We start from the raw sequence: 25,451 nt of genomic DNA on the forward strand, positions 1-25,451 counted from the left end.
TTGTCATATGAAGGCTTAAAGGGCTTGGAGGATCCAGTGCAACATGACTCACCTACACACCTGGCAAGTGGGTGCTGGCTGTTGGTGGGAGGCCTCAGGTCCTCTCCATCCAGGTGGCTACACAGGGCTTCTTGAGTGTCTTCGTGACATGGTGGCTGCTGTCCCCCACAGTGAGCAATCTGAGAGGGCAAGGCAGAAGGGCACTGTCACTTATGATGGAAGTCACACACCATCACTTCTGCAATGTTCTACTAATCAGCAAGGGTCTTCTCAGTGGAGGCTTGTGGAAGCAGGGCCCCTTCAGCCTCCAGGAGGACTGACTCTCATACTCGAATTCTCTCTGCTTCACTCTGCTCAGAATGCCTCAGCATGAATGGCCCCACCCGTGTGGACCAGTTCAGACAAGCTGGCTGAGAAAGTAAGGAGCTTGGAAATCAAGGGGAGAGGGTTTTGCAGACTTGGGACCAATGTCCTCAGTTATTTAAAGGGCTGTGGTGTGGGGACTTCCCTGGTGGCACAGTGGTTAAGAATCCGCCTGCCAGTGTAGGGGACACGGGTTTGAGACCTGGTCAGGGAAGATCCCACATTACGCGGAGCAACTAAGCCCGTGCGCCACAACTACCGAGCCTGTGCTCTACAGCCCATAAGCCACAACTACTGAGCCCGCGCACCTAGAGCCCATGCTCCGCAACGAAGAGTAGCTCCCGCTTGCCGCAACTAGAGAAAGCCCGCGCACAGCAACCAAGACCCAACACAGCCAAAAAAAAAATTTTAATTAATTAATTAATTAAAAATAAAGGGCTGTGGTGTGAAAGAGGGGCCATGTTTTTTCTTGTGGGCAAAAGTGGATTTACCGTGAAGATAATCAGCTTTAAGCTTTAGAGCTCCTGACTTGTATGGGCCTCTTCCAAGACCCTGTATCTCACTCTACTTTCAATCTTTAAATCTGCCTTATTTCACTTAAGCCTCCCCTCCCCCCACCAATTGTATTAAATGATTTTCAGAACTAATAAAACCTGTATCTACCCCTTTCTGTGACTCCAGAGAGAGCAAACCAGGACCTAAAATAGGAGTGGAAATCTAGGGTGAGGATGTTAGTTCAATAGAGGAAAATCTTTCCATGGCCAGGACTGTTCCACCAAAAGTGGGTTATTCTAGTAGGCACTTTCGATACCTTACCCACAGCCATTCTTCCTAACAACACCCCCTGCTTCCTGCTAATACAACTTGGATCTGCTCAAGAAGTTAAGGGTGAGCCCTTAATCTCAGAGGGAGCAGGCCCTTCCCCAAACCCCAAGTGTGAATTATAATTGGTCTAAACCAGTTATGGTATTCTCTCTCCCTGTGGCCAGTGTGGGCAGGTAATCCCATTCTCATCAATGAGACAGGGCGCGGTGGGACTTCCTTCCCTGAATTAAAGACAAGGCTTCACTGGGAACTCCCTGGCGGTCCAGTGGTTAAGACTCGGTGCTTTCACTGCCGTGGCATGGGTTTGATCCCTGGTCAGGGAACTAAGATCCCGCAAGCCTCGCAGCACAGCCAAAAAAAAAAAAAGCTTCGGGAAGAGAAGATCTTTTCCCCCTTCCCTTTCATTTCTGAAACTCAGATAGGGGAGCTGATGATACTGCAGCCCTCCTGTGGCCAGTAGGCTAGAAGCATAAAAACCAGAGTCAACGTACTAAGGATGACAGAACAGAAAGAGTAACAGTTTAGGATCCTATTGGACTGTTGAGTTGAACCAATCTCTAGATTACTTATGTAAGAAAAATAGTCTACTTATTTTTTAAGCTACAGTTAATTGTATTCTCTATTTCTTGCAGCCAAGTGCATTATAACAATTCAGCTATGTCCAAGGAGAGAGCCTTCTGTCTCTGGTGGAAGGCAGAGGGCTAATTCACCACAAAACAAGAATGTTGCAGAGGGTGTCTATGCCTGGGGGAGAGGATCGGGGGAGAGGATGAATTGTTAGGAGGAATAATCTTTCATGATTAGAGCACAAACAACCTCCTATGGCTTAGGCCCTTAGCTTGCATCCTCCAAGACTTCATTATTTCCTTCAGCCTATAACCATATTTCTCAACCTATTTCTCTCACCCCACCCCACCCTTGACCGAGGTAGAACAAAGGATGGAGCAGAGGACTGTTCCTCTAAACGGGTGTGCTAGGCAACAATTTAGGACAGTGAAGCTGGTTTATAAGCATTGAGAGAAAATGCTTCCATTGTTGGTCAGTAAACAGGAAAAGTACAATACAGCTCTCAGCCCTGATAGACTCTGGTGCGTGGCACTCAAGACCAGACAGCTCTCAAACAGGGTAACCTAACCCCAGGGAGACATGAAGGGTTTCCACGGGGTACATGGCCCAGAGAGTTGGTTTTTTGTTGTTGTTGTTTTAACTCTTTACTATGGAAAAAATTCAAACCTGTACATAAAATGGACAGAATAGTTTAATGTACTTATCACCCACCTTCACCCTGTGGCCCTTTCTTGTTCCATCTATACATGAGCCACACTCCCCTACCCCTGTGTCAGCATCATTGTCATCACTGCTTTTTTTTTTTAATTGGAGTATAGTTGATTTACAGTGTTGTGTTAATTTCTGCTGTACAGCAAAGTGACTTAGTTATACATTCTTTTTCATATTCTTTTCCATGATGGTTTATCACAGGATGTTGAATATAGTTCCCTGTGCTCTGCAGTAGGACCTTGTTGTTTATCCGTTCTGTATATAATAGTTTGCCTCTACTAATCCCAAATTCCCAGTCCAAGCTTCCCCCTCCGCCCTCCCCCTAGGCAACCACAAGTCTGTGAGTCTGTTTCTGCTTCGTAGATAAGTTCGTTTGTGTCATATTTTAGATTCCACATATAAGTGATATCATATGGTATTTGTCTCTGTCTGACTTACTTCACGTAGTATGAGAATCTCTAGTTGCATCCATGTTGCTGCAAATGGCGTGATTTCATTCTTTTTTATGGCCGAGTCATTGCTTTTTTATGGAGCTAAAGTTCAGAGATGAGCACGCGCAGTTCCTCTCACCCTGTACATCCGTGCTGCTCCTCCCACGAGAAAGTGATGAAAATGTCTATAATTAAGATTGTAGTGATGGCTGCACGACTTTGTAAATACGCAAAAATCGTTGAAGTGTACACTTTAAATGGGGGAATCACATCTCAATAAAGCTATTTTTAAAAAGTAGAGAAAGAAAACTTCTCTAATACTATCAAAAGAAAAAAAAATAGAGGTGGAATCTTGTTTCCGTCCCTTTTGAAAGGGGTCTGGCCTTCTGACTCGCTTTAATCAGTAACCCGCAACAGAAGTGACAGCGTATGACTTCTGGGCGTTGCCCTTACAGGCCTTAGACGCTTCAGTTCTCACTCTTTGAGGGGCTCCAGCCACTTCAACTGCCCTACTCCAGACGCCCAAGAGAACTCAGCTGCTGCTGCTAAGAGCCACCCCAGCTGAGATGCCACACGGACGAGTGAAGGCCTTTGGGCAACCCCAGCTCCTGTGGCACCGCAGCCCCCAGCTGTGTCTCCCCAGACGATGGAGAGGGCTTGGGGTGGTGCGGGTTCAAAGGGGCAGCGCCAAACCCTAGGAAGGGCCCTTCTGCTTTCAGCCAGCAGGTCCTCCACTGAAGCCCTCGGAGCTTTGCCCAGGGCCCCGAAGCCCCTTCAGCTCGGCCCTGTCCTCTCTGACTTGTCGTCTCGGTCCCCCACGGCCCTTCCCTCTGCCCCCGCCCCCAGGCACCTCGCTCAACCGAGCAGGCCGGGCCCAGCAGGGGCGCGCCTTCACCTCCTTCAGGCCCTTCACTCCAAGGAGACAGACCTTCCTCCTTCCCTACGGGTCTGTGTAAGACCACCAGTCCTCACTCTGTCCCTGTCCCCCTTCTAGCTTTCTCTTTGTCATTTAGCAGGGCCTAACCCTAGTGCCCAACTCTAACCACGGATACTAATAGGTGGTACTGAATCTTACTAACTTATGTCACTTACTTTCTGTCTCTCCTGTCAGCTCGGAAGGCGCATGAGGTCTCTTCGTGTGTCCTGTTTATTATCCATCGTATCTCCGCTGCCCAGTACACACCCTGGCCCATCGCGGGCACTGACCTGAATTCTCTGTAAGGAGAAAGGATGCAACGTTCTCCGTTAAATAGAAATCTCCTATTTCCCGTCCGCTTTCTTACCGTTCTTCATGCACTGTTCACCGTCTCTGTCCCCACTAGAATACAGCTGGGCAGTAAATATTTGCCACGTGAATTAACGTGTTGAAGGACTCCCGGGTACCGGGCTCCGGCAGAGCCGCTTTAAACCAGCCGCCAGAGCTCCGGCCGGGTCGGCATCGCCGCTTTAACCCGAGCATCTCCCCGCCCCGCAACTTCCGGGGCGGTGTCGTTGCCCATTTAAGAGCGGCGTTCCCCGCCCTCGGGGCGGAGCTTAGGGGCTCTAAGGGGCGGGCCGGCGGCCGGGGTCTGCGGGGATTAGTGCGGTGGGCGCGCCTCTGGCCGCCATTTCTCGGCGTCTCCCCGGAGCCGCCCCCTGGCGCTTCGCGTGGGTCTCTCTCCCCTCTCGTGGCTGCGGGTGGTCGCCGCCAGGTAAGCGCGCCGCCCTCCCGGCTCCTCACGCCCTCCTCGCCGGCGCCGGGGCTGCGGCCTCGCCCGGGACCCTTGGGCCGCCCGGCGCGAGGGGCGGGCGGGCGGCGGCCGAAGGGCCGGGCGCGGAGGGAGGGAGGCCGGGCCGGGCCGGGCCGGGTGTCCACCTGCGGGCGGACGTGGCCGCTCGGGGACGCACCGAGGGCCGGTCGCGACCGCGCTGGGCTGAAGCGCTCCGGGGGCGGACCGGCAGGTGTCCCGGGGTGGGGGTGGGGGTGGGGAAGGGGGCTCCGGGGACCCCCGCCCCCCACCTCGCGGCCGGCCCGGACGCCGGGCTCCGGGGGGGTCGGCTTTGGTGGTACCTGCCCTTACGGTTCTGCCGTCAGGGCAAGCACACCCGAGTCTTTTAGACCGTTTGGCAGCATTTTAAGTGGATATTACATGTTTTTTCCAGAATTGGGGGAAGGCTTCCCGTCGCTCCGTTGCTGTCCTACTGACACAGTGGATGGTTTCACAGGCGCTGGTTGGCAGGGTTTTCTCGTTCTTGAGAAAACGACCTGTTTGCTCCGTCTGCTGAAGGCCTTCCTTGCAGACGCTCTCTGTGCTGGGATCACTGGGAGGGAGGGTGTCAGTCCCCTGGTGGTGGTGAGTAAGCCTGACCCTGGTCAACTAGGGTTTGTGCTGAGCCAGAAAGCCGGTGCGGGAGCCGGCGCGTAGGGAAGGAAGCGTCCCGGGAGCGCTCCTTACCAGCTGCAAGCGGGCGCTCTTTCCTTGGTGGGGAGCAGTTGCCGACCTTGGACTGTGGCCATCGCTCGCGTAGCAGAGTGTACACGAATCACGGCAGACTTTTGAGTTTTAGGTGTGCATTTAAAAAAACCAAAACTTCAGTTAGGTGGTAAACGGACGACTTGAGTTTGCATGTTTCCGATTGTAAAGGAAGCCCGCGTTAGTTCACAGCTGAGAAGTTAGACGTGATGGATTCAAAACTACTGTGTAAGAAATAGGCAAAACCCTACCACCCCGAAATCCCGTTGTATTATTTCGGACAAGCTCTTTACACAGCGCCTGATGCGCGTATTGCCGTGCTGGCTGGGCCGCCGTGGGGAGCGAGTCGGACTGGGTCCCTGTCCTTGTGTGTGGCTTAGTGGGGGAAACACCTAGTAAAATGGACAGACGGCGTGGCATTTAATTGCAGGTCCCTCGAGTGTTATAAAGAGCGGACTAGGGCTGCTGCAAGGAGACCCAACTCAGGCGGCACGGGATGCTTTTCTGAGGAAGAGACACTTCCAAGCAGCCGTGTGAAGGTGGCTGTGCGAAGTAGGAGAGGGTCGGGGAGCTGGCGTGGAGAGGGCACCCAGAAAGCCGGAACAGCTGGGGGAAAGGCTGCACTTGCGGGCTCTCGGGCTGAGTGGAAGCCTGACCCGAGCGGGGCGAGCGCGAGGGTGGGCTCCTGAGGGTCCCGGCGGCGGGGAGCGAGGCCGGTAACGCTGGGTCCTTCACAGGGGTTGGCGGGGTGGCCGCTCAGAATCCGCTGTTGCGGCTCGAAGGAGGGGGCTGGGGAGGGTGGACGTGGGAGAACGGGTCGGCAATACATTTATTAAACTTCGGACGTGTTCGTATGTTGGTATTATGCAAGAACTGAGAACCCCCACAGGACCCTCTCCAGAGATAACCTTGCTTAAGTGTACATGTCCTCGTGCTTTTGTGTGTGGACAAGGTGTAAGAATATGTATATGTGTGCGCCCCACCCCAGCGTGGAGTAAACTATGCTCCTTTTTCTGATTTCATTTTTCACTTGTAGATTTTGTCAGTGTCTTTGTCAACTGTACTTTAAAAACAACTGTCATATGCCATTGTATGAACTATCATTTAACTACTTGCATGTTGATAGAGGTATTTAAAACTGTCTTAATCATGCCCTGAAAATTCTTGTTTCCGTAACTTGGAGCACATATGGGACATTCCTTTAGGCTGTGCTACTAGACGTAGGACTGCTGGGTGAAAGGGTGCGCACATTAACACTTCTCATGTGTGCTGACTTCTTCCTCCAGGGGACGTGGTGTGAGAGTGGTTGTTGTTCACATACCCTTTGCAGTACTGGGTATCTAGGGTCTTTTAAATGATAGACAGTATCCTAGTTTTTTAATTTGGATTTGCTTGGTTACTGGTGAGGTTGAACATCTTTGTGATGAATATATATATATTTTTTTCTTGGCGGTACGCGGGCCTCTCGCTGTTGTGGCCTCTCCCGTTGCGGAGCACAGGCTCCGGACGCGCAGGCTCAGCGGCCATGGCTCACGGGCCCAGCCGCTCCGCGGCATGTGGGATCTTCCCGGACCGGGGCACGAACCCGTGTCCCCTGCATCGGCAGGCGGACTCTCAACCACTGCGCCACCAGGGAAGCCCTGTAATGAGTATTTTTATTGCATGTCATCTTTGAGACCTTGTTTCTTCATATCTTGTCTATTCTTTCTCTTCTGGGTTGTTTATCTTCACAATTTGTGATAGTTCTTTATTAAACTGCCTATTAATCCTTCAAGAATTTTTTTGCGGAATTTCACCCTAATATTTGTTGTTTTCTAGTACTCATTTCTTTTACTTCTTTAGTCCATCTGAAATTTGTTTTCATGTAAGTGCTTTCATATTCTTTTATAAAAGAACCTGTTATTTGTGGCATGGAGTTTCATAGTTCAAAGTACATAGTTATTAAAATTATAAATAAGAAGGAAGTTGTGTTTTTCCTTAGCAGGTTAATTCTGCTTGTGTGGTGAGTCTACTTTTTTTAATTAATTAATTTTTGGCTACGTTGGGTCTTCGTTGCTGCGCGCAGGCTTTCTCTGGTTGCGGTGAGCGGGGCTACTTCTCCTTGCAGTGTGCGGGCTTCTCATTGTGGTGGCTTCTTTGGTTGTGGAGCACGGGCTCGAGGCGCGTGGGCTTCAGTAGTTGTGGCACATGGGCTCAGTAGTTGTGGCTCGTGGGCTCTAGAGAGCAGGCTCAGTAGTTGTGGCGCACGGGCTTAGTTGCTCCCCAGGGCTTGAACCCGTGTCCCCTGCGTTGGCAGGTGGATTCTTAACCACTGCGCCACCAGGGAAGTTCAGTGAGTCTATTTTTAAGGTGTAGGGTGTGGTGAAAGAAAACTTGTTTTATAATTCATGTACTTCCTAGGAACCATAAAGTTGTATTTCACTTTGAACTTTTTTTCCCTTAGAGAAAACTTTTTTGTTATGGAAAAATTCAGCATATACAGAAGTAGTCAGAAGAATATAATTAGCCTTCATGTACCCATCAGCCTCAACAGTTGTTGGCCAGTTAGTTATCTGGCCAATTTGTGTCCTCTCTCTTCCCGCTTAACTGCCTTCCTTGTATTATTTTGAGGCGAATACTAGACATCACATCATTCTTCTATAAATTTTTCAGGATGTATTTTTAAAAGATAAAGACTTTCTTTTTAAAACGTATCTTTAAAACCACTGTTTTATCCAAAAGAAAGTTGGCAGTACTTCCTTGATTATCATAAACAATCCAGTTAGTGTTCAGATGTGTGTGTGTGTAGTTGTGTCCTTAGGAAGTTCCGATGACAGCTATCATGGTTTTGCCAGTTTATCTGATTACATAGGAGTATGTGTACTTGTAAAATGAGGCTGTAATTCTCAATTGATAGCTACTGAATTTTTTTAAAATATGTTATTTATTTTAACACTTCAGCTTTTATTTTTATCATGTTTACAAATGCATCTATCTAGTTTACAGCATCAGCTGGTTATGCTAGACTTCTTATAAATTACATGTATAATAACAAATGCGTGACTTGAGAAAATATTTTAGTTTGAAATAATTTTAGATTTATGCTGAAGTTACAGTAGTACAGAGTTCCCATATACTTTTCACCTAGCTTCCCTCAATGATAACATCTGACAACCTAAAAGAATTTTTAGTTGAATTAGGATCTAAAAGTAGGCCCACACATGGTGATTTTTTGATATGTTTCAAGTCTCTTTGAATCTGCAATTTCCTTTGCCACTCTTTCTTTTTTACCCCTTTGCAATTTATTTCTTGAATATGCTGAATTAAGTTTTAAGAAACAAATTCATCATGTGTGATTTATGTCAGACAAACGGTGTACACTGTATGTCTGACATAAATTTATGATTTATGTTGTATCTTCATTCAGCATCTTTTTAGCTGTGATCTTTGATAATTTCTTTCTTATCTGTATAATGTGAGTTTTGCATGAATAGTCCTATGGTGTAGTAGAAAGACCAAGATTTGGAGTCAGAAAATCAGAATTTGAGCCCCTGTCTTCAGTATTTACTAAACAATGGACTTGGTCAGTGGTTTAATTTCTGTGACCCTTAGTTTGCTTATCAAAATAAGACAATATTATTTGGGGAGTTTTTCTGAGTACCCAGTAAGTTTATTTACTGAACGTTTGTTGTACCTGATGATGAAATGTGCTGGGTGGCTACCTGTTCAAAGTAGGAATTGTGTCCTCAAGGAGCTTACAGTAGGGACCTCCCTGGTGGTCCAGTGAATAAGGCCCCACGCTCCCAACGCAGGGGGCTTGGGTTTGATCTCTGGTTGGGGAACTGGATCCCCGTGTGCATGTTGCAGCTAAGACCCGGCACAGCTAAGTAAATAAATAAATAATAAAAATAAATAAATGGATAAGTAAGTAAATTTTTAAAAAATTTAAAAAAAGGAGCTTACAATAAAGGAGATGGACATGTACATGAATAATTAAAATCTGATTAGTGAGGCAGCAAAACATTTTCAAGGTTCAGTGAAAGTGTGATGATGGGAGTGACTGACTCTTTAGATGTCAGAATATTCCTCAGGGGAGGGTTAGGGGGAGTTAAGTTAACAGGAGTTAGGAGGGGTTCTCTGACATAGGGCGTTAGAAGTCTGCGGTGACAAGTGCGACCTTTGACAGGCCGCTGAAATGAGACTGGCCAGCAAGGTGCAAAGGGAGCAATGCCTGAAAAGAAACCTGGGGAGAAGGAGACTGGGGCCACACGTTACGTATGAGGGCTTTGTAAACTGAAAAGCTATCTGAAATTTTATAGTAATTTATAAATTACTATTAAATTTATAGAAATTTCATAGTAAAATTACAAAAATAATCATCTATTTCAAATATAATTCAAATATAAGTTTTTATCAAATATTTTATTACAGATTTTAAATTGCTACTTAATAATAGCTAATCTGGTCAGAGAAGAAATGGAACTTCTTAGGATGGTTGTTATTATCAAAGGGCACCTTAGCGTATGGCATCGTCTCCTAATGTTTGTAGGGGTATTTGGCTGTTGTACATATAAATTACTGGCCCAAAAGACCTGTTGAACTTCATAAATGTTTGCCCTTCTCTTACCAGATTAGCTCCTTACAAAAAAGTCCAGAAAGTTTAGAAGTGCTGTGAGCCGTAGCCCTATTTTAGGTTAAGGTCTTTAAAAACTCAACTGAAGTAGCCAGTATTAATAATAGTTTTTTCAAATTTACTTGACCAGATGCTCTTTTAATAACGCATCTCCTAGTGTCCACAGAACTTTACTAAATTACACCGTTTGTCTGACAGCCAATTGCGGGAGACCTCTGACACCTTTTCCTGTGTTTTGCAGTGACAAAATGCTGAGCTTCTTCCGCAGAACGCTCGGCCGCCGGTCGATGCGCAGACAGGCCGAGAGGGACCGGCTCCGCGAGGCCCAGCGTGCAGCCATGCACATCCCTGCGGCCGGGGACGCGAGGGCCGTCATCACCTGCCGAGTGTCCCTCCTGGACGGGACCGACGTCAGTGTGGACTTGCCGGTACAGTTTGCTGACTTGCACGTTCGTGCTGAGGTCATGTGCTTCTCTGGAGCTGCGGGGAGGGGCGGGGGATCAGGTCACTTGGGCAGGTGGGATCCACGCCTGCCGCACAGGTGCATGGATCAGGTGGCCTTCGATAGCTGGAGCGCTGGGACTTCTCTGGAATTAGTGGCACTTAACTGGAACTTTCAGATGTTAGGGCAGTTGCTGGTGTGAGTCGTCTGTGTGTGTGTGTGTGTGTGTGTTCTCCATGGTGGCAGTATGCCGTGTACTTCCCGGGGCTTTCTCACAGTCCTTGTTGAGCAGTTATTAAAGCAGTGAGAATCTTTGGGGACGATAATGATACTTACGTGGATACTGTAAGACGTTTAGTTCTCTGTATTTTTTTGTAGTTTGCAAAACACTCCTCACTTTCCTCAAAACAAATACTTCTTGCCCACTTCGGTGTGCTTGTAGACGTTTTAATGGGATGAAGTGAGGAAAAGGACTTTGTTCATACCCCTCAGCTCTGGCTGCCCATCTCTTTGTTCCCAAAGTAGTTTGCAGGGTAGGTTTTCCATACACTGTAATTTCAAGATTGGATGTTGTAATTATATTCACATTTTGGGGAGATTTTTTTTGCAGTTATGAATAATCACAACTCACAGTGTGAAACAATCCAATATATCTGAAAGGAGTTAACTTACTCCTTGCAGGTCTCTTTTTTTGAGGGGAGGGGAGGTAGCTCTATGGGGGCTGTGGAGCTTCTTTCTGAGCTGTTTGCTAATACCAAATGTCTTTCTCATGTCTTTGCCCTGTATTAAAAGGTTTACGTGACTAAGCTGTAAAATGTGCAATTTGAGGTGTCATTGAATGTTCCACAGTGTCTTCCCTCCCTACAGACTCTTTTTAGTGCACACTCATTCACCCAAAATGCAATTAAAGACCCCATAGCGCGAAGCGGTAGCCTGGGTGCTGCAGTGGTGCATGGTCGGATGAGCCGTGGACGGCCTTAGACTCGCAGAGAGATGAAGGGACTGGGTAGTTTGTTTAAACGAATATTCTGATTAACTGAATAATTTAAAATGTACTAGGTATGTACATTTTACGTTTTTAAAATAATAGAATATGATAGAATGAAGACACAGGAGATCTTGAAGTGTTTTGAAGTCATCTTTTTGAGTATTTATTATATTTGTACATTAGACTGGGCATTTTCAGGGATTTTGACTTTGAAAGGCTTTAATGCATTTAAATTTTCTTCCTGTAAGGGCTTCTTGAGGGTTTGATGTTCCAATATGTGCTCCTTGGTGAGGGTAGTTTTCATGTTCATTTATTTGATAAGTATCTCAAGAGTTCTGTGTACTGTTCCACTGAAATATGCTTAGGTATGTGGTGAAAAGCTTGAGATTGCTGTGTAGGAGAGTAGAAGGAAGTTTCTTATTACCTAATGTTGGAAGTATGAAGTCTCGAGGGTGTTGATGGAGAAGCTGACACCAGGAAAGTAGAATAAATGGCTAGTGACTGGTTTAGAATGCTTCCCCTTGCTTGGTGTGCTCAGTGAGGGCATGTGTGATACTCCATCAGGCCAGAAACGTTAGCCCGCCTTGCACGCACACGGCTGCAGTGAAAAAGCCAGGAGTTTTACATTTGTCTCTGTGCAGCCAGAGCAGTTGCCTTTTCAGCTCCGCAGGGGAAATCCTCGAGTTAATAAGCTAACTCTGGATGCTTGCGTGGATATAAAATGGGCATTGCCCTCCCAGCTAAACTGCCTTACTAAAGAAAATGGCCAGAAGAATAGTAATTTCTGGGAAGAAAAGTTTTTCTCTCTTCCTTTAATTTTTTAATACAAACTTATTTATTTATTTATTTATTTTTGGCTGCATTGGGTCTTTGTTGCCGCACATGGGCTTTCTCTAGTTGCAGCAAGCGAGGGCTACTCTTTGTTGCAGTGCACGGGCTTCTCATTGTGGTGGCTTCTCTTGTTGCAGAGCATGGGCTCTAGGCACGTGGGCTCAGTAGTTGTGGCTCACGGGCTCTAAAGCACAGGCTCAGTAGTTGTGGTGCACGGTCTTAGTTGCTCCGCGGCATGTGGGATTTTCCTGGACCAGGGCTCGAACCCATGTCCCCTGCATCGGCAGGCGGGCTCTCAGCCACTACACCACCAGGGAAGCCCCAGGTTTTCCCTTTTTTTGATTTAGCTTCTCAGCCAGTCTAGTATGACTCTGAAAGAAGATTTAGAGTTGACGTTAGAAATTGAATGAAGCACATACTTATTTCCCATTGGGCTTAGTGTCAGTATTGATCGTGGCAAGCAGCCTGGAACTCAGATGATGGTCCAGGCAATATGCAAGGGATTATCTGTAGTTAAGTAGAGAAATCTAGATCTATATACTTCAAATTAATATACACTTAGTAGTAATGGTCATTTTCTTTCTACCGTTCTCCTTTCCTCTCAAGATTGGGGGAGGAATTTAAATACCTTCTACTTCCTTTTTTTTAAGGAATTAACGTAGTGAGAGTGCCTTTCAGTAAAGGATAAGAGCAAGGCATCAGGTAGAAATTTCTAATTATCTGGTTTTTAAACTTTCTCTTTGGAAATGCCATAGTAACTCCTTCGATTTACGAGCTTAGTATTGTTTAGTAAATAGCCTGTCTTGTAAAACTCTGTGTCTCCTAAGTTTTAAATTAATGGGAAATATTTGATTAACCATTAGATAATAATTTTTATATATCTACTTTGCTGATACAGATGCTGAAATCTTTAAATTATATAGACCATTGTATCTTAAAATAACTGAAAAAACATCCTGTGTTCACGAATTGTAAGACTTAACATTGTTGAGATGGCAGTATACCCAAAACTGATTTACAGATTCAACATAATCCCCACCAGCAAGTCAGCTGATTTATTTGTGGAAATTGACAAGCTGATTTTCAAATTCATATGGAATTGCAAGGGATCCAGAATAGCCAAAACAATATTTGAAAAAGAACAAAGTCGTAGGACTCACATTTCCCAGTTTTAAGACTTAACTGTAAAGCAGTAGTAATCTAGATGGTGTGCTTTGCTGGCGCAAGGACCAATGGAACAGAATAGAGAACCCAGAAATAAACCCACACATCCACGGTCAGTTGATTTTTGACAGGATGCCAGAGCCATTCGATGAGGGAAAGAATGGTCTTTTCAACAAGTGGTGCTAGAACTGAGTAGCCACATGCAAAAGAATGAAGTTGGACCTTTAACTCCTAAATATACAAAAATTAACTCAAAATGGATCAAAGTCCTAAACATAAGACTATAATACTCTTAGAAGAAAATGCAGGGGTAAATCTTCATGACCTTGGATTTGATACCAGTTTCTTGGATATGACACCAAAAACATGAACAACAAAAGAATAAATAAATTGGACTTAATCAAAATTATAACCTTTGTGCCTCAAAGGACACCATCAAGAGAGTAAAAAGACTCTCACAGAATGAGAGGAAGTATTTGAAAATTATATATCTGATAAGTAACTAGAACATGTGAAAAATTGTTAGAACCCAATAATAAAAAGACAAATAACCCAATTTAAAAATGGGCAAAGGGGCTTCCCTGGTGGCGCAGTGGTTGAGAGTCCGCCTGCCGATGCAGGGGACACGGGTTCGTGCCCCGGTCCAGGAAGATGCAGCGGAGCGGCTGGGCCCGTGAGCCATGGCCGCTGAGCCTGCGCGTCCGGAGTCGGTGCTCCGCAACGGGAGAGGCCACAACAGTGAGAGGCCCGCGTGCTGCAAAAAAAAAAAAAAAAATGGGCAAAGGATCTGAATAGACATTCCTCCAAATAGGATATGCAAATGACCAAGAAGCAGATGAAATGCTTGACATCATTAGTTGTCAGAGAAATGCAAATAAAAAACATGAGATACTACTTCACACCAACTAGGAAGGCTAAAATAAAAATGCCAGGTAGTACCAAGTGTCGGTGAGCATGTGGAGAAATCTGAACTCTTACACGTTTTAGCAGGAGCGTTAAGGTGGTCCAGCTGCTGCTCTGGAGAACAGTCTGGCAGTTCCTCAAATGATTGAACATAGTTACCATGTGCTCTGGCAGTTCCACTTCTAGGTGTATGCTGAAGAGAATTGGAAACACGTTTACACAAAAACTTGTACACAGGTGTCCGTAGCAGCATCATTCTGAATAGCCAGAAGGTAGAAGCAGCCCAGACAGGTAAGTGTCAGCAGATGAATGGATAAACAAAATGTGTTATATCTGTATAATGGAATACTATCAGTACTTGACCATAAAGGAAATGGTACTGATACATGCTACATGGATGAACTTTGAAAACATTATGCTAGGTGAAAGAAGCCAGTCACAAAAGACCATATATTATGTGATTCCGTTCGCATGAAAGTCCAGAATACAGAAATCCGAAGGGGAAAAAAAAAGGACATTGGGGGTTGCTTAGGGCAGGTGGGTGGGGACCGAGGGGTTGGTGTGAAGGGTGGTTGGGGCCAGTAGCTGAAGGATGTGAGGTATCTTTTTTAGGCGATGAAGATTTTCTAAAATTAATTGTGGGGATGGTTGTATATATCTGTGAATACACCTTTGAATTATATACTTTTAATGGGTGAGTGGTGTGGTGTGTGATTTATATCTCAGAGCTGTTTAAGAATGCATGGATTTTTGTATACTTGTGTTTTATTCCACTTACAGTTTTTTTAGTCGTTAAGAAACATGATAAAAACGACATATAGCTTTGATTTAAAGGTGATATGCTTGATTCATTACAGGGAAAAAAAGTAAGAGACTACAGAAATAAAGGCACAAGGTGATGGGGCTGCACAATAATTGTGGCTGTGAGTTTGCGGTGGAAGAAATGCTTTGTACATGGATGTGGGGGTGGAGAATGTAGATTAGAAATGGGTAAAATATAATTCTCGCTCTGGTGCAGAGGGTGATGTTGGTTGTGTGGAAGGTCAGGAGAGGGCAGTCGGCTGCCATGCGGAGGAGGGGTACAGGGATGAGGTGGGGAAAAGAGCTGCAGTGGGGTGTGTTCGGGAGCCATATTTCAGAAGGGTTAAAGGAATTGTTAGGGACAGTCTTATATTTTTGGGTCTCTTATAGTCCCTTGCACCCAGTGGGTGCTTAATAAATATTGTTTAGTTGTCTGAGGGAGTGCATGAAGGGAAAACGGGGGATTGACACGCGAGATTTGGCAAGGAAGAAAGAAAATAGCACGGCAGCTAGAGCATGGCTGGATAGGGGAGATCTGAGTTTGTCGAAATGTTTTTACATACACAGGTAGAAATGATAGGAACGTTCTAGGAGGAATACCATCTTATGCTGAGAAAGATAGAAGACTAATGGGAAGATGCTCTCTTGATGGTCTTAATTTTCCGCCAAAGAGGTTATGAAGTGAGGACTGTGTCTGAATGAGGTGGTGACCTAGAGGAATTTGTTAGGAAAGAAAAGAATATAAATAGCAAGTACTAGTCTAGATTTAACTGAAAAATGAAACTGTAGTTTGCCAGAGCTGTGTGGATCTGTTTCATTTTTTGTTTTCTGCTTGGTTCGTATTCAGTAGCTGCAAGATGAGAGGGTGTATGAAAATGAATAGGATGTTGACCCTTGGATCAGGGATTTCACATCCCTATTCTACACACTGTGGCCACACTGGACCTTGTTACTCTTTGCCCAGACATGGCAGACTATTTTACAACTCTGCCTATGCATAGGGTTTATACTAACTGGAGTTATAGGTACAAAGTAGCCAGGAAGGAGGATTCAGGGTCTGGCTTTTTGGAAGGTAACATAGATGTACTCATTCTTGAAGTCAGAGTTCATTGGAGACCTAAAGGACGTTCTGAGCAGAAAGAACTGCATTCTGCTAAGGCTCAGAGGTATGACTTACTAGGGAAATTGTAAGCAGGTGAAAATGCTGGAGTGACAGGAGATAAGGCTGTAAGAGTGAGCAAGGAACAGTAGGAAAGACTGTTTATGCCCTGGAATTCGCACTTTAATCTGTAGAGGAAGAGGAATAATTTTTTAAGGATGAGAGTGACATTCTGTTTTGCAGTTTTAGGAATAATCACATTGGCAGCTTCTGCCACTTTGTCTTCTAACTCTTTCCTGCCTCGAGTCTGTCTCTGTCCTCAACCCCACCATAGACTGTCAAGACTTCATATCTTTCTTCATTTTGTTTTTACCTAAGGTGGCAGAGTTGTATCAGCCCTTCCAGGCCCAATTTCAGATATAAATTCCTCTGAAGCCTTTACTAGTTTTAAGCAGACTTAACTCACCCTCATTTCCTTAGCATTTTGTCGATACTGCAAGGATAGCACTCATATTTATTGTGTTTAAACTAGTTGTGTATGATTTTATTCTTAGTAAGAACCTTGTGATTGCTGGAGGACAAGAAGTATGCACATATTCATCTGTGTACCTCTAGCAGCTAATGCGTAACAGGTGTCTGTCCAGTAATTGTTGAAGAGAATTGAATGGTATATTATGTCAAAAATGTTATTTCCTGTGAATTATTAAGTACGTAATGAAATGAAAAGCCCTTAAGAGAGTATGGAATGGGAAAAAAACAAAAACACTAATTCAAAAAGACACGTGCACCCCAGTGTTCATAGCAGCACAATTTACAATAGCCAAGACATGGACGCAACCCAAGTGTCCATCGACAGATGAATGAATAAAGAGAATGTGGTACATATATACAATGGAATGCCACTCAGCCCTAAAGAGGATGAAATTTTGCCTTTTGCAACAACACAGATGGACTTGAAGGGTGTTATGCTAAGGGAAATAAGTCAGAAACAGACAAATACTGTATGATAATCACTTATATGTGGAATCTAAAAAATAAAACAAATTAGTGAATACAACAAAAAAGAAGCAGACTCACAGATATAAAGAACAAGCTAGTGGTTACCAGTGGGGAGAGGGAAAAAGAGAGGGGCAAGTTGGGGGAGGGGATTAAGAGGTACAAGTGACTGCATAAAATGAATAAGCTACAAGGATATATTGTACAGCACAGGGAATACAGCCAACATTTTATAATAAGTATAGAGTATAACCTTTAAAAATTGTGAATCACTATATTGTATACCTGTAACACATAATATTGTACATCAACTATACTTCAATAAAAAATTTTTTTGAGACAATATGTTTTTTAAATTAATTTATTTAATTTTGGCTGCATCAGGTCTTCAGTGCTGCGTGTGGGCTTCTCATTGCGGTGGCTTCTCTTGTAGCGGAGCATGGGTTCTAGGCACGCGGGCTTCAGTAGTTGTGGCGTGTGGGCTCAGTAGTTGTGGCTTGCAGGCTCTAGGGTGCAGGCTCAGTAGTTGTGGCGCACGGGCTTACTTGCTCTACGGCATGTGGGCTCTTCCGGAATCAAGGGTTGAACCCATGTCCCCTGCATTGGCAGGTGGATTCTTAACCACTGCATCACCTGGGAAGTCCGTAGAGACAATATTAAAAACAAGAAAAAAGAAACGTAATGGGATAGAGCCAACTGATTTAGGAACCATTTCCAGGGTTGATAGTAACAGATTGGTATTTTTAAAAATTAATGATTGAGTCAGGTGTTCACCCACCCAGAATAATATTATCAGGACCACATTTTGCAGTTCGTCAGTGATGCATTTTATTTCTGGGTTAGAATCTGAAATTTTTATGAGATCAACATACTGCAGTTAACTTATTTACTTCTTGTCTGAGACTTATTTTCATGAAACAGTATAGTTCTTTTTCATGCTGACTGGACTCCAGATGAAAGTTTTTAAAATATTCATGCTATCCCTGAATTTCAAATAAAGATGTTTTGGGAGATTCTCATTTTGAGATGTCAGATTTCTGTTAGATTGAGCATTATTAACATCAGGAGCCTGCAAATACCTTGTGTTCACTATCGGTTGGCCTATAATTAGCCTCTATTAAGGAGTCAATACATACCCTTGAAAAGACTTTTATTCTGAGGAGGCAGCTACCCAGCTGGCAGAAGCCCATTCTCTCTTTTCTCAAAACACAGCTCCCATGTTTCAAGAAGCTGGCAGATGATGCTTTGGCAGAATAAAGATGAGGACGAGAGCATGTGGGATCTTCCCAGGCCAGGGATCAAACCCGAGTCCCCTGCATTGGCAGGCAGATTCTCAAGCACTGTACCACCAGGGAAGCGCTTTTTTTTGATGTGGACCTTTGTGGTTTTTTTTTTTTTTTTTTTTGGGTCTTTATTGAATTTGTTACGAATTTGCCTCGGCCCTGAGGCATGTAGGATCTTAGCTCCCTGACCAGGGATCAAACCTGCACCCCCTGCATTGGAAGGCAAAGTCTTATCCACTGGATCGCCAGGGAAGTCCCTTAAAATTTCTTTACCTAAATTCCCTACCCCTCTTCCATCAAACTCTCAGGGAGTGATACATTATAATGAAAGGAATGTATCTAGTATTCCTTTCCCTTTCCCTTTGGAATGGGAGTGAATCACAGACCTGAAAAGTTGTTTGTTGAATGGGAAGTGATTGACTATGGTTTTCTGATTCTTGGGCCTCTCCTCTAGGACTCATCTACACCCCCACTAACTTCTCAGAGCTAAATGGAGCTGATACAGACTAGGGTTGAGCTCTTTCTGTTGTTACACATAATCCAGAGAAGCTTATTCATCCTAATGAATATAGCAAAATAAGGAGACAAATTTAAAATAAAGGACAAATTAGTGAGTGGGAAGATCATATTTAGGAACTCTTTTCATAGGAGGAAAGAAAGTACAAAATAGGAAGCATAAGAGAAAAGCTAAGAAATGGAAGTTAAGTCTCTATTCCCCTAAGATTAGGAGCAAGACAAGGATGCCTGCTTTCAGCACTTTTATTCAACATAGTATTGGAAGTTCTAGCCAGAGCAGTTAGGCAGAAAAAAGAAATGATAGGCATCCAAATTCTAAGGGAAGAAGTAAAATTACTTCTGTTCAAGATGACTTGATCTTATAAGTAGGAAACCCTAAAGATTCCACAGTAAAACTATTAGAGCTAATAAAAGAATTCAGAAACATTGCAGGATACAAGATCAACCAACAAGAATCAAGTGCACATCTATACACTAGTAGTGAGCAATCCAAAAATGAAATTAAGACAATAATTCCTTTACTATAGCATCAAGGAGAATAAACTACCTAGGAATAAGTTTAACCAAGGAGGCAAAAAACATGTACACTGAAAACTACAAAACATTACTGAAATGAAAGAATATCTAAAGAAAAGATAGCCCACGTTCATGGATTGAAAGGTTAATATTGTTAAGAGGACAGTACTACCCAAAGTGATCTGTAGATTCAGTGCACTCCATATCAAAATTCCAAGAACATTTTTTGCACACATAGCATAGGACAGATCATCCTAAAATTCATATGGAATCTCATGGGACTCCAAATAGTCAGAACAGTCTTGAAAAAGAAGGAAAAGGTTGAGTTTGCATGTCCTGATTTGAAAACTTATTACCAAGCTATAGTAATCAAAACAGTGTGGTTCTGGCATACAGACAGACATGCAGACCAATGGAACAGAATGGCAAGTCTAGAAATAAACCTTCAAATACATGGTCAAATGATCTTCTGCAGAGGTGCTAACACCATTCAATGAGGGAAGAGTCTTTTCAACAAATGATGCTGGGAAAATTGAATATCCACATGCAAAAGAATGAAGTTGGATTGTTATGTTACACCATATACAAACATTAACTCAAAATGGATCAAAGACGACTGTGGTATTGTGATTTATAATAAACATATATTTGGTCCTTGTCCTGTTTCTGGCACAGAGCTCCTAAAGCCCTTGGAATTTTCTAAGTCAGGAGAGTTTTTGTTATGTTAACGAAGCCCACTGATAGGGGTTGGTTGACTCGGGGGACTCACCATGTGATTAGGAGGTTGGAAGCTGGCACCCCCGGCCCCACCCCAGCTGGGAGGGAAGAGGGGCCAGAGATTGAGTTCAGTCCCCAGTGGCCAGTGATTTAATCGGTCATGCCTATTTAATGAGGCCTCTGTAAAGATCCAGAAGGACGAGTTTGGAGAACTTCTGGGTTGGTGAACCAGAACACTTCCACGTGCTGGGTCCCAAACTCCACTGGGACAGAAGCTCTTGTGTTTGGGACCTCACCCTGTGTATCTCCTCATCTGGCTGATAATTTGTATCTGCTGATAATCCTTTGTAATAAACTGTTGATCTAGTGAGTAAACTGATTTCCTGAGTTCTGTGAACTGTTCTAGCAAGTTAATTGAAGCCAGGGAGGGGGTCATGAGAAGCCGGTAGCCAGTAGCAATCTGGACCTGCGATTGGCATCGGAAGTGGGAGCAGTCTTGTGGGACTGAGCTCTTAACTGGTGGAGTCTGATGCTCTCTCCAGGGAGATAGGGTGAGAATTGAGTTTGTCTGACACGCAGTCAGTCTCGTTGGAGAACTGAGTTAATTGCTTGGTTGTGAGGAAGACATGGACACATCAGAGTGGGTGTAGAATCAGAATGACAAAATTTTAAGTGTGAGAGCTAAAACTATGAAACTCTTAGAAGAAAACATAGGGGAAGATCTTCATAACATTAGATCTGGCAATGTTTTTTTGGATATGACAATAAAATGTAGGCAGCACAAGAAAAAATAAATAAGTTGGACTTCATCAAAATTAAAAATTTTTGTGCATTAAAGGACACTCACTATCAAGAGAGTAAAAAGACAACCCACAGAATGGGAGAAAATATTTGCAAATTGTGTATCTGATAATGGATTAATATAGAGAATACATAAAGAACTTCTACAACTCAACAACAAAAAAGCAAGTCAAATCAAAAATAGGAAAAGGACTTGAATAAATATTTCTCCAAAAAAGATACGCAAATGGCCAGTGAGTACATGAAAGTATGTTTAACATCAGTAGGCATTAGGGAAATGCAAATCAAAACCACATGAGATACCCTTTTACACCCATTAGATTGGCTATTACCAACACAAAAAAAGAAAATCCAGAAAATAACAAGTGTTGGTGAGGATGTGGAAAAAGTGGAACCCTGTACATTGCTGGTGGGAATGTAAAATGGTGCAGGTACTACAGAAAACTGTTTGGCAGCATCTCAAAAAGTTAAACATGGAATTACAGTATTCTACTCCTAAGTATGTACCCAAAAGAATGGAGAGCAGGGACTCAGATACTTGTAAACCACTGTTCACAGCAGTATTATTCACAGTAGCCAACAGGGGGAAACAACCCAGTGCTCATCAACAGATGAGTCAGTAAACAAAATGGCCCGCAGTTGTCCCTCGGGGTCTGTGGGGGATTGCTTCCAGAACCTGCTGCAGATACCAGAATCCAAGGATACGGAACCTGCCGTATGGAGGGCCGACTGTATACGTACCGTGGAATATTATTCAGCTTTAAAAAGGAATGAGGGACTTCCCTGGCGGTCCAGTGGTTAAGACTCTGAGCTTCCACTGCAGGGGGCACCGGTTTGATCCCTAAGATCTCACACATGCTGCACAGTGCGGCGGGGGTGGGGGGGGTGGGGGAGGGAAGCTGAAATTGACATCACACTTTTCAGTGACAACATAGACTGTAGGAGGACGATAGAGTAATATATTTTGAGTGATAGAGTAATGTATTTTGAGTAATAGAGTATTGAGAGAAAGTAACTTTGAACCTTGAATTTTATATCCAGCCAACTGTCATTCAAGTATAAGAGCATGATTAAAATATTCTCAAACATAGAAAGTCCCACATGGGAAACATTTCTTGAGGAAAAACTCAAATGAATAGAGAAATCTAGCAGATGCTGCTAGGTATGTGTAATGTACATGTGCAAGACATGTAAAGAATGATTGAATACCGAAGTAAAGTTGTTGTCTTAAAAACAATTAGCCATGACCAAAGAAAAGAAAAATAGAGGAAGTATATCCATAAAACCTGATGAGGATTGGGTGGAGGGGAGGCCGGGGGCATGAGGCCCTGGTAAAGTTCTGTCTTCATAAAGGGGTGAGAGTTTACCAAATAGAAAGGATGTAGAAAGTGCAGAAAAAGCGGTGGACAAGTCGAAATAATCAAGTTGTCAGTTAAAAGGCAGAAATTGATGATTTAATAAAAAAAAATCTACATTTTTTTATGGGAAATATTCTAAATAATTTAAAACTACGGGGAGGGGCATGGATACAACATACATGAAAATTGAGGATCTCAACAGTGCTTTTACTTAAAAGGTTATATTTATGGATAGTTACCATATTAGAAATTAAAACAGAAAAATTAGGGACTTCCCTGGTGGTCCAGTGGTTAAGACTTCGCGCTTCCATTGCAGGGGGCGCGGGTTTGATCCCTGGTCAGGGGACTGAGATCCCACATGCTGCAGGGTGTGGCCCCCCCAAAAACCCTGAAAAATTAAAGAAAAACTTTACTGGTTAATTTAAAAATAGCAATAATATACCCCTTATAGGTTAACAGAAGTAACATTTTTATGAAAAATAACTCTCTTACTAAACAACAAAAGAATGTAGTGAGAAGAGTAGCATTATTTTATGCACTTTTGCCAGTCTCTTTAATGCTTGATTTAATAGACCAGTACTTAGATTCTCTCATCTGCTCCTGCATTCAGTCTGTTGCAGTATGTTGTTTTGATTGAGGGTACGTGAGGAGAATCCTGGGACCGTGTGGATCTTTCATCTGGGGATCCCTCAGGGGCCCTGAGAGCACACTCTGCGGCCTGCTTTTTCTGCGCAAGCTTCTTTGTTATCTCCCTGACTCCCTCCAGTTTGGTGTCTCCTGAGTTTATCAGTAGTTTTCTTGCTGTCCATTTTCCCTCCCACCTTCCATTTCTGCTTTTGCTATTTCCTACCCTGCATTCTTTCCGGTTTAAGACCGATCTTCAAGCCTTCACTGATGATTCTAGTGTCAGTGACTCTCTCTTCTCTGGCAGATATAGTTAGTTCCACATGGTTTGTGCTTAAGTGTTCTAAGATTTCTTGTTTTCTCTTTCCAGTTATTATAAAGCTCCTTTAAAGTAGGGACCCTAAAAATTGACAAGCAAGAGTTTCTTCTTACACACAATGTTAGGTACACAGTAATATTTGTTGGTTGATAGGAAGTGACACCATCCAGCAAAGCACATAATAGATCACAAATTCTCTTTTGGCCTTAAATGGTTTATTGGAAAACCATGGTATCTTGCCCATAACTGGCTACATAGTAATACTTGGTGTTGCAACTATTTTTTTTTTTAAGAGATCTTGTGTAATTAAAACCATCTTCAGTTCAGACTTGTTGATCTTATGAGTCACTTACTGATTTATTTTCTTGCCATTTCAGAAAAAAGCCAAAGGACAAGAGCTGTTTGATCAGATTATGTACCACTTGGACCTTATTGAAAGCGACTATTTTGGACTGAGATTTATGGATTCGGCACAAGTAGCAGTGAGTATCTGTGTTTTGGAGGCTCTAAAATGGGGACAGAAATGAAAATTGTCAGATGATGTGCTAAGTGCTACAAGGCTATACATATACTCAGTGTCTTCTTTTTTCCTGTGCTTTTCTTATTATGGCCTGAAGCTTTGACCCCTTGCTTAAGAATAACCTGAAGTGCTTGTTTTTTTAAAAAAAAATGAGTTCTGGCCCTAAGCCAAATTGCTAGAGCATGATCTTTGCAGATGAGACTTGGAAATCTCAACTGGTGGATGGGTCTCGGGCATACTGGAGTTACCTCTGTGTCTTGAGGATGCTGGGATGGGAGGTTTCTGGGCTCTTGGGTGGATGAGTGACAGAAGTTCCTAGTTTGCAAATTAAGGTGAGAGGACTAGGGTTTCCCTGCCAGATCTCTGATTATCTAGATGTTCTTTGACGTGTGCATTTCAGATGAGAGAACAGCATATGTAATAGGGCAGGAAGTTGGAGGCTTCTCAAAGAATTGAGTACTTTACTAGGATTTGACTGGAGGGTATTTGCAAGAGAGTAGTAGTTAAGATTGGAAGGTGGATTCGTGGCCAAACTGAATAGCAAAAATGTTCATAATAAATTTTTTGCGTTGAACATAATTCTCAGTTCTTCCGGATCTGTATCTAGGAGTAGAATTACTGGGTCATAAGGTAACTTTCTTGTATAACTTTTTGAGGAACTGCCAAACTGTTTTCCATAGTGACTGCACCATTCCACATTCCTATCTGCAGTGTATAAGGGTTCCAATTTCTGCATATCCTCACTAACACAACATTTCCCCTTCTTTTTGATTCTAACTAGTTGGTATGAAGTGGTCTCATTGTGGTATTGATTTGCACTTCCCTAATGGAAAAGATGTGAGCATCTTTTCATGTGTGTATTGACCATTTGTATATCTTCTTTGGAGAAATGTCTATTCAGATTCTTTACCCACTTTAAAATTGGGTTATTTCCTTTTTATTGTTGAGTTGTAAGAGTTAAACTATTGCCTATTCCATAGTCACAAAGATTTAGGCATGTTTTCTTCTTTATCCATTTGGAGTTAATATTGGTATATGCTGTAAGGTAGGGGTCAAACTTCATTCTTTTACATGCAGATATCCAGTGGTCCTAGCACCACCACTTGTTGAAAAGATTATTCTTTCCGCATTGAATGGTCTTGGCACACTTACTGAAAGTCAGTAGATACACAGGTTTATTTCTGGGTTCTTTGTTCTGTTCCATTCATCTATATGTCGATCCTTATGCCAGCACCACATTGTCTTGATTATTTTAACTTTGTAGTAAGTTTGAAATTGGAAAGTGTGAGTCCTTCAATTTCATTCTTCTGTTTTAAGATTGTTTTGGCTGTTCTGAGTTACTCATATTTCCGTATACATTTTAGGATCAGCTTGCCTGTTTCTGCAAAAAAGGCAATTGGAGTTCTTTGTTTGCTTGTTTGTTTATACAGCAGGTTCTTATTAGTCATCAATTTTATACAGGTCAGCGTATACATCTCAATCCCAATCGCCCAATTCATCACACCCCCACCCCCTGCTGCTTTCCCCCCTTGGTGTCCATATGTTTGTTCTCTACATCTGTGTCTCAATTTCTGCCCTGCAAACCTGTTCATCTGTACCATTTTTCTAGGT

The 25,451-nt window shown here is 43.4% G+C and overlaps 1 protein-coding gene across 3 annotated transcripts in view; it reads left to right on the forward strand.

Moving 5' to 3' along the window:
* The first annotated feature begins 4,462 nt into the window (after positions 1-4,462).
* EPB41L5 (erythrocyte membrane protein band 4.1 like 5) overlaps positions 4,463-25,451 on the forward strand; it is a 138,939-nt gene continuing 117,950 nt past the window's right edge. For all 3 annotated transcript variants that reach the window (XM_082841829.1, XM_082841830.1, XM_082841831.1), the window contains exons 1-3: positions 4,463-4,588; positions 10,204-10,390; positions 23,698-23,802. In XM_082841829.1, the coding sequence (XP_082697955.1) occupies positions 10,211-10,390; positions 23,698-23,802 (285 nt within the window). In that variant the 5' untranslated portion in view covers positions 4,463-4,588; positions 10,204-10,210. The remainder of the gene's footprint in view (positions 4,589-10,203; positions 10,391-23,697; positions 23,803-25,451) is intronic.

Source organism: Leucopleurus acutus, assembly GCF_964270905.1.
Source record: "Leucopleurus acutus genome assembly, chromosome: 6".
Classification (NCBI taxonomy): Eukaryota; Metazoa; Chordata; class Mammalia; order Artiodactyla; family Delphinidae; genus Leucopleurus; species Leucopleurus acutus.